This window comes from Octopus bimaculoides, chromosome 20, assembly GCF_001194135.2.
Source record: "Octopus bimaculoides isolate UCB-OBI-ISO-001 chromosome 20, ASM119413v2, whole genome shotgun sequence".
NCBI lineage: Eukaryota > Metazoa > Mollusca > Cephalopoda > Octopoda > Octopodidae > Octopus > Octopus bimaculoides.
Genome location: NC_069000.1, coordinates 7,050,936 through 7,060,935, shown reverse-complemented (window position 1 = coordinate 7,060,935; position 10,000 = coordinate 7,050,936). Strand labels below are relative to the sequence as shown.

The 10,000-nt window shown below is 37.2% G+C and overlaps 2 protein-coding genes across 2 annotated transcripts in view; one reads left to right on the top strand and one right to left on the bottom strand.

Annotated features, from left to right (window-relative positions):
* The window catches only part of LOC106869196 (F-box only protein 15), a 25,597-nt gene extending 23,954 nt beyond the window's left edge, over positions 1 to 1,643 (bottom strand). Inside the window, exon 1 of the mRNA XM_014914832.2 lies at positions 1,002 to 1,643. Coding sequence (XP_014770318.1) covers positions 1,002 to 1,105 — 104 coding nt within the window. The 5' untranslated portion in view covers positions 1,106 to 1,643. The remainder of the gene's footprint in view (positions 1 to 1,001) is intronic.
* A 4,380-nt stretch (positions 1,644 to 6,023) lies between these two features.
* LOC106869216 (heat shock factor-binding protein 1-like) overlaps positions 6,024 to 10,000 on the top strand; it is an 8,942-nt gene continuing 4,965 nt past the window's right edge. Inside the window, exon 1 of the mRNA XM_014914862.2 lies at positions 6,024 to 6,382. Within this exon, the coding sequence (XP_014770348.1) occupies positions 6,263 to 6,382 (120 nt within the window). The 5' untranslated portion in view covers positions 6,024 to 6,262. The remainder of the gene's footprint in view (positions 6,383 to 10,000) is intronic.

The window sequence follows — 10,000 nt, the reverse complement described above, 5'->3', positions numbered from 1 at the left end:
TGGTTTCAATTTGGCTGCTGTTTCTAGTAGGTCGAACTATCACATACAGGTCTTCCTTAGCAGGATTTGGCTATTTCTAGTATGTCGAGCTACCACGTAAAGGCTTTCTTGTTTGTTTAATTTGGCCGTTATTTCTAGCAGGTCGAGCTACCACCTACAGGTTTCCTTGGCTTGATTTGGCTGCTGTTTCTAACAGTTGGGGCTGCCCACGTAGAGGCTCCGCCGTTAATTCCATTTGGCTGCTACTTCTAGCCTTATGGAAGACTTAACAGTAAACAGCGACAAATGTATATATTGTGGGAGGAGGGCATAGGTAAAATATTGAAAGAATCATTAAAATATTATGTAATGAAATGACACAAGTGGAGTCAGTAGTGATGTCTATATATTGTGGAGGGGGTGTCCACTTGTTTATGAATGAACAACTGTTGTTTCAACGTCAGGTTAGCTTTTACTGGATAAAGCAACGTTCCATCTTGTCTTTTATTTTCACACTTATGTCTCTAAGCCTAGATTAATCAACGTGTCATTTTTTTTCTCTCTCTCTTTCCCTCTTTAAGCACAGTAGGTATGATTTAAGGGAGACTTGACTGCTATTTTTACCCTGACGAACGACCATGTAGAGGTTCCCTAGTTGGCTCGTAATAAAGTTGTTGTTACTGTTGCTGTTTAACCCCAGGGCAGCCTTTATTGAGCAAGCCTAATACAGAAGGTATTCCAACCGTAACCATTGGGTCATTTGCGAGGTGCGTCTAGGATTACATTGGCCAATGTGTCCTTCCTTATTTCAAACGGTATCGTGTAATTTCGGAGAGATTTTAGTGCTATTTCTAACATGCTGCAGATGGCTGGCACGTAACAGTGCTGCCGTTGTTGTTGTGGTTGTTGTTGTATGAGAGAGAGAGAGAGAGAGAGAGAGAGAGACAAAGGTGGATGGTGTGACACATGTTGACTAGGGTGAATGAAGATATGACACAAATAAACAGATATTGATTACTGACCTTGTGATAACAGGGAGCTTATGTTTGGAGAGGTAATCCCGTACGTTGGCAGCAGTGGACCCCTTACTCCCTAATCCTGCCGTTTTGCATGTGGGTGGCTCCATCCTGGGTTGACTGACACCCCGGGTATCATGCGGTTCTGCTCAGAGATCAGGGACCGGCTGTGTGACCTGGAGGATAGCACACACAACTGTTCATGCAACTGTTATTAATTATGACGACTAAAAAAAAAAGATTTTTTGGTAAAAAAAAAAAAAAAAACCGTAACGGAGTTACACCATTGTGGTAGGAGAGGCTGCGTCGCGACAGACGCCACGGTTGGAGCGGAAACTGGAAGGTTCTTTTCACGGCATACGTAATCTACCTATAAAGTTGTAGAACTTCTTTAATTAACAATATCCTTCGTTTCAAACTTCTAATTTCATGGCTCTTCTCTTTTACTTGCTATCTATTTCTTTAATATGAATATTTTTATTTGAATTACGACATGTCGGAAACCATCACCACCACCACTACTATATGTAATAATGCGAGGTGCGAGTGTGTGTAATAGATTTTACATAAGCAATGTATGTGTATTAGAACACATAAGTGTATGCACATGCGTGTGTATACATTGGTTTATGAGTGTGCGTGTGTATATGAGAGGGGGAGGGAGAACGCTTGTGTATGTGTGTGTTACGTAGTGTATGTAAGCGAAGATATCTAACATTGCCTAGATAAGAACCTATCCTTAACTATCAGCACCACTTCCTGTTCGGCCATTTTGAAACACTCAAAATAAACATCACGTGAAGAAATTTCCCGCAATTTTATTTTCTCAGTCTTTTCCCATCTTAAAGAAACATAAAAAGATAAAATCATACGGTCTTTTCGAGACAATGTTTGACCTTTATTTATTTACATTTCTGTTTCTCAAGCATTTTCAATAAAAAACCGAAACCTTCATTTAAAAAAAAAATTCTATGCTTATTAAAAATTGTTTTTGATTTTTTAAATTTAATCTGTTTATTATTATATCTGTGACAATATATTGATTGTAAATGCAATTTTGGATATCAACAATTAACTTTTCTCTATTTTATGTAATTTTATGAAAATGTATATTTTCAGAATGATTATTTTCTTCCTTGCTTATAATATTTTCCTCATATAAACAACAATCGAGGTATGTCTCACACCAAATGTTTGTTTTCACGAGGATTATCATTCAAATTCTGTCAAGATTGAGTTTTACCATTCACCTACGGGTCGTTATAGATCGCAAATTGATTTAATTAAGTGCCTACCTAATCCAATGAAATCATTAGCTACTAAATGGTGAGCAAGCCGTAGTAGCAGTGGTGTGTTTTGGCGACAAGGAAGTACTACAGTAAGTAAACAAGATAACACTGGACTGATAGTAATTCGCTAAGACAATCATCTTGTTTATAAAATAAATATTATATTGTTTATACAGAAGACAATTGTTTTTATTAGATTGTATAGCGAAAATGTGAGGTAAATGGTTAAAAAAATGTATTAGTACACTAGATTAGAAATGATATATTGGTTTTAATTTTGGCACAAGGCCAGCAACTTCAGTGGGAGTTAAATCGATTACATCGACTACCAGTACTTAACTGGTACTTATTTTATCGACTCTGAAAGGGTTAAGGGTAAAGTCGGCCTCGGTGGACTAGTTGCTTTCTTCATCACAAAGTCAACAACTAAGAAGGAGCAAGTGGATGCAGCCCCGATGAACCCCAGTAATTATGCGAAAGTTCTCAGAATAGCCAGTACCTATTCTTCTGGAGTCTTTGTTGAGATTCTTGAAGATGTACTATTTGGGGATACTATATGCTTAAGCAATTTTCTCAAGCAGTTGCTGGTAGGTGGTGTCAAAGGCCCTTTCAGAGTTCACTATTCTAAGCACTGTTCCATGATTTCTTAGATTTGTGCAAGAGCTGATGGAATGAAGTTTACCAGATTTTAGGTTGCTCATATTGCAGAGTCTTTATATTTGCAATTCTGACTTCCCCTTCTTCTAAGTAGTGATGGCCTCATAAAGAGTTCCTACTCCACCCATTAAGAAAGCCCCTCCCTTTTGTTGCCTGCTTGGCATCCAACTTCACACAGCACATTCTTGGCCAATCCCCTCCAAATATCACCCCATTTCTTTTCTCCATCAAACACCCATCCCTGCCCCAGACACACGCACACATGAATACACACATACCAAATGCAAAAATACTTCAAACACTAGCTCTAACAATGTCCCTTCCATTACACTCAGATGTTGTATCCCATAACTCACTGTTATACTGAGTAAGCTCTTCAACCTCTTACTCACTATGGGGATATTTCTTGGTATTTGGAAGCACTCCTTAAACTGCCTCATGCCAAAGGAAGGCAGTCCCTCTGACCTTACCATCTCTCACTCTATTGCATTTATCTCTAATACCTCTAAGGTAATGGAGACAACCATCATCAATGGTAGTCTCCAACACTTTGAATCTCTCTCTCTCTCTCTCTCTCTCACTCACTCACTCCTTATTATACAGCTTCGGCAGAGCCAGATCTACTGGTGACCTACTCTCTTACGTCATTCACCAGTGGGCTCTCACTTTAGAGAAGCTCAGTGAAGGCAATGTTGTTGTAGATGTCAGCAAAGGTTTCAGCCATGGCCTGGTATGCAAATCTCTTATCAAAACATCTCACTTTCAGGTTTCACCCATCTCTCATGTCATAGGTCAGTAGTTTCTTATATGATTGCACCATTGCAGCATGTGTTGACACAGTTCTTTCTGCCCCACTTTCAATCAAGCCTGGTGTTCTCCAGAGTTCTGTTTTGTCCCCGTCACCTTTTCTTCTGTACAATGTGAAATGTGAGCAGGTGGAAAACGTCAGGTTGGTGCTGGGTCTTCGAAGAGATTGTGATTTTTTTAAAACTGAAGTATTTAAACCAAATATAATATATTTTAAACTTATTTTTCAAACACCAAAAACAAAAGCCTGTCTTTGTTGCAATTAGGACTTTGGGTTATTAGTAAGCAGAAACATTAATTATAAACTACTGGGAAAAATTATCTTCTATCAGATTAAAATTATCTGCTGTTGAGTTTTACTTTTTTTTTGAGTTTTTGCAAAACACGAGGAAAGGTGTTTATAAAATACTGTTGAGTGAAATGAGGTCACTGGAATACTTAGAGGACACTGGACTACAATGGGGGATACTGAATTATAAAAAAAGTAGCAGTGGACTACAAGAGGGTGTTGTACTTCAAAAGACGGTACTGGACTATAAAGGGAAGTAAGGGACCAGAAAAGGGGACAATGGACTACAAAAGAAGGCTATGGACTACAAAAGGGGGCAGTGGATTACAAAAGGGGCAGTGAACTACAAAAGGGGACACTGGATTACAAAAGAGGGAACTGGACTGCAAAAGGGATTAGTGGGCTACAAAACAGACATGGAGATATAAAGGGAAGGAATAGAGTGGCTGGACTACAAATGCAAGGCAGTGAACTACCTTCACATCAGAAATCTTGCAACACAAATTGACAAACGTACCTCTGTTCTTTTTAAACTTTACTGCACTTAAAACCAATTTCGCCTCCTTATAAATCTCTGCCTCTTTTTTTTAGGCAAGGAAAGCAATGGTTTTACTGTTAGAATTGTTCACATTTTCATTATTGTAAGAAAGAGTGAGTCACTAAAGTTGTACATTTGACACAGAAGTGTCACCATACTTTAGCAAAATAAGATAACAGCTATTCATACAGCTACTTGACACAACCACCAAGTAAAAACAGCCTGAAACTTGAGTTTGACTTATCTACTGAACTAATCCTTTGACATGACTTCATAAGAGACTATCATTTGACCTCAATAGGGGTATGTAGCAGAGAATTGACCGAAAACTTTACTTATTTCATCATGTGACCATTCTCAACTGATCAATCTCTACATTAACTGATAGTGATCTGAGCCACATTCTCTCTATAAAAATAATAAAATTTTGAACACTGGCCAGAAATTATACAGTTTGCAACACAACTCCACAGCCCTCAAATCTTACACTTTTGAAAATCAAACAAATATGAAACCGGTTATATGTATTATTATTGGTTTCAGTTTTTTGGCACAAATCCAGCAATTTCAAGAGAGTAGGTAAGTCGATTAAGTCAACTCCAGTACTCAAATGATATTTATTTTATCAACCCTCAAAGGAGGAAACGCAAAGTTAACCTTGACAGAATTTGAACTCAGAACATAATGGCAGAGAAAATGCTGTTACCAGTGTTCAATGAAAAACTAAATACTTTTAGTCTGTCAAGGGTCGACCAACACATTGGAATGTAACTCCTTTCTGGAAAATTCCCGTCTGATAAAATACCCAATTAACCAGTTACAATTGTAGGGAAGATTAAACAGGGATGGGGGGAGAAATTACCATGCCCCCCTGGAATGGTTTTAAAGTTTTCAAACTTGTTCAAAACTATGATGATGAAAAAAGAATATAGATGCAAAGTGTATTTTGTCTTACCATTTAATAAAAGAGCAGACAAGGGTGAAGACAACACTTTCAAAAACTTCAATGATATTTAGTAGTAGTGGAGTAATTGTCATTTTAGAATTACTGGCGTTAGGAAGGGCATCCAGCTGTAGAAACTCTGCCAAATTAGATTGGAGCCTGGTGGTGCCATCCGGTTTCACCAGTCCTCAGTCAAATCGTCCAACCCATGCTAGCATGGAAAGCGGACGTTAAACGATGATGATGATGATGATGATATAAAAGTTTGTCAAACTGACAAATATACGTTATTAGCGACGGAAGCAGTAGTGGTTGTGCTTTTAAGCTCAGTACATCTACACGAGAAGCTGCAGTATTGAAGGCGAACACGGCAGTTTTGTAGCTTTCTATGGTATGTCCACATTTAAATATACAAAGTACTTTTCTGACAAATATAATGATTGGCACAGAGGTTTCACCGAGTCAAGGGAGATAATCAAATTCCGAATTACCTCCCCTGATAGATAAGCTTTCTTCCTCACAAACAAGCCAGAACAGGATTGTTGTGTGAGGTTGTTGTGTTTACTGAATCAATTCTACCATAGAAACACTCTTGAGCGACACTTGCCGTTTTAGCTGATAATCAGTTAACTCGCCTGCATAACTAACGAGCTTTATTTAATAACTTTGTATCTCCATAACGTCTTATTTCGTAGCAAATTCTATTTATTAGACCCCGAAAATCTGTCATTGATACAAGAAAGCATGGCTGACGTCAGTAGTGATTACATCGCAACTAATACTGCCTTCGCTTCGGATGGAAATAACTCAGCAAATGCTGCCACTTCTTCAGATCCAAAGAACGTTCAGGATTTGACGAATTACGTAAGTATTACATGTTTTTTTTTCTTTCCTATCCATATAATAATGCTTTGATATACACAACAACCGACCTAACTTTACTTTCAGTCTAGTTTTACCATCCACTTTACGCACCAACACACACTAATTAATCTGATTAAGCCAAAGATGGAACCACTTCTCTATATGGTCTTTCTTGCTCTTTTATTAGACTTCCATTCACATTTACAAGGCTGTGTACCAATACTAAATCGACTTCTTACTGTTCGATTACTCTATTATTTTGTCAACTCCGGAAGGATAAAAAAGGAAAGTTCACCTGTGTATTATTTGAACTCGGCACGTAAATGATCGTAACTAAACAACATAAAGCTTTTTCTCTGATACCTTAGCGATTCTCGTATTGCACCACTTATTAACCGACTACAAATAGCTACCAAAAACTCCCTGTGAATTATAATAGGCACCGTTTTGGAAAAGCTTACGTATAGGGTAACATAAAAAAGGGCGGTGTGGTCACGGCTGGAATGGCTGTGGTCATCACAAGCCTGTCTACTCCATCGGAGCTAACAACCTAGGGTCGCACCACAATATTTAAATAGTTAATTGGAAAGTTGAACCTCATGCAGTGAGCCAAAAAAAAAAAAAAAATTAACATTACGTCCGTACTTAATAGTAAACTCGTTAGTTTTTCATAATTAACACTAATCCTAACTACCTTGCTTAGTACTTGGGTACTTGGTTTCCATTTTTTTTAAAGCCTGGTGTGGAATATTTTTCTGAAAGTCATTTTGTCACCTTTGAAAGGACAAAACAAACGAAACTTGCTCATCTTGAGTCTAAGTTTACCAAGTCCAAAATGTTTATCAGTAATAACAGCTCTGTCTCGTGTAATTCTTCACTAAAATCTCTTCTACCATTTCTAAGTCCTTACTGGAATCAATGTAGACGATAAATAAACCATTTAAGGCGATTCTTTGGCTTGTGTAACGTTTTCAAAATGAAAATAGCTCTGGTTTAAAGATATTGTTTTAAAAACATGTCAACCTTACCTTCAGATAATCTATCATAGAAACCCTTAACAACCAAAAGATAAACTCCGAGTCGAGTAACAACTGAAACAGACTCAGCCTTAAATATTTATTGTTCCGGTCTAACGAAATAAACAATACGGAGTACTTGCTTGCGCTTAATTAAAACTCACACCAATGAAAAATTACCATACACCATTTATATATATATATATATATGTATGTATATATGTATGTATGCCTATATGTGTGTGAATGTTTTTATCTTAAGTGAAAATAAAAGCAATTTTGCATTAATCTGAGGGGTTACTGTATGCTTTTGTAGAGTATAAGTTTATTTTTTAAACGAGAATATTGTTAATACGGACTCCGAAGTTTCGGCCAGCTAAACAGTCCCACAACGGCTTAATTGGTCGAAACTTCGAAGTCACTGTCAATATTCCTGCTTATGAATATGTGTGTGTACATACACACATGCAATATGACCATGTTGGGACACCCCATTCAGTCACATCAACGCCTACACTTCCACAGTCTATTACAGATAGACACTTTCCTCTTATTATTTGCAACGAACTGTAATTTTATATTTTACAGATAATCTTGTGATTTGTTCCAACCTTTCCTTGTCCTGACTGCATCTATTTTATCTCTTATTTCTCACAAACAACATCCTGTTACTTAGTTTCACCCCCCACCCCCTCTCTAGGAAGTTAGAACTGAATAGTGGACAGTTGTAGACAAAAGCAAAGATGTGAATGGAATTATGGAAGTCATTAATCTGCTATTTAACTGATATTATTTAAAATTCTGTCCAAGTCAACTTTATTTCTCATCTCACCTCAGATTTCAAAGTACCATTGGAATCAACGAAACATTCTCCCTCCTAACTGTATAACCTTACATGTAATGTAAGAAGTTGCTATTGTAATCATCATCGTCATCATTTGACATCCATTTTCCATGCTGGCATGGGTTGGATGATTTGACAGGAGCTGGCCAGCCAGGGAGCTGCACCAGGCTCCAGTTGTCTGTCTTATTTGGCTAATTCTTGTAATGAACAATCGACCCCTATAAATATTTTCAGATTAATTTTAATTGATTCTCATTTAGTTTTTATCTTTACTCATCAAACCTTTACATCATAGAACAATGGATGAAATATCTCAACAAATAAAGAATTTTTAAAAAATTCTTCTATAAATTCCCTGAATTTTGATTCCATTTGCAAATGCTTAACATATCAAATAAGACTATAACAAAACAGGTTCCATTCAAGTACTATAATGGTTTATATTTTTCTCTTTTGTATAATTGCCCCTTTTTTGAGTTATTTTGATTCCATGGTGCTGCAACAGAATGTGAAGAATTTCAGAGAAAAGGAATTGTCTGTGTAATAATAACCATTGTTCTGGCAAATTGTTCCGCATCCCACAAACCAAATACTGTGTGTGTGTGTGTATGTGTATATTGACATAGGATGGTGTTGTTGTAACATGACATATGGTGTGAATTGGGTACTTTTTATCAGATGTCACAGAGGCCATCTTTCTCCAGATTTTAACACAGCTAATTTCCTTTACAGAGACACACAAATAAAGGAGAGAATTAAACCTCAGTACCAGACTGGTACTTTATTTATTGACCCCCAAAAGATGAAGCTTGACTTTGATGAAATTTGAACTCAGAGCTGAAACAATTACAATCTATTTGATGCTCTAATAATTCTGATTTGGTCACCTTTATCATATTTATCATCTTTTAACGCCCATCTTCTATGCTTGCATGAGTTAAACAGTTTGACAGGACTGTGTCACACTCCATTGTCTGCTTTGGCATGGTTTCCATGATGATTAGATGCCCTTCCCCATGCCAACCGCTTTACAGAGTGTACTAGGTGCTTTTTTTTTTATTGTAGAGAGAAGATTTAATCACTGTAAAAAAAATAGACCCAAAGATGAGACTGGGCAAGAGCCAGGTCTCCTTCAAAGGAAAAGCAAACACTGAATTTTATATGTTCATTTTAATAAACCCGCAGATAACTGTCCATTGATTGTATGTGAGCTGGTTCACCTAGTACATGTTGGTGCAGGAATAAAGACGATGTCTTTTTTTTCTGCAGGTTCTTAACAACTGTGCACCCCACCACACTCTCCCCAGGTGCTGTCCTAATCAAAGGGCCTAATCCTTTAATCACAGGATTCCAGTAAGGTATGAGAGGCCAGATCTGGCTGGTCTGAACATAAAACAAGTAGAGTATTTGGGCCAGGTATGGCCATGGCCAGTTTAAATACTAAAGGGCTTAAAGTGGTTCAAACCAAACTTTAATTGTATCAACTTGCTCAGATTCTGGAAGGGCTTTTAAAAGTATTGATCTTCCTAGCTTTTGGACAGCATACAAAGGTTATGGGCCCTGTCCCTCCTTATCTAACCCATAAATGGAAAGAAAGAATAAAAAGTTCTACTTAATTATTTGATAGTTTCCATTAGGAAAACCAATCGAGTGTAAGAATGTCCTGTAAACGAAGCAACAGCTCTGTTTAATGAGCATGTTAATAAATAAATAAATATATAAACGAATTCTCTATTATTTGTGCTTCACCCCCCCCCC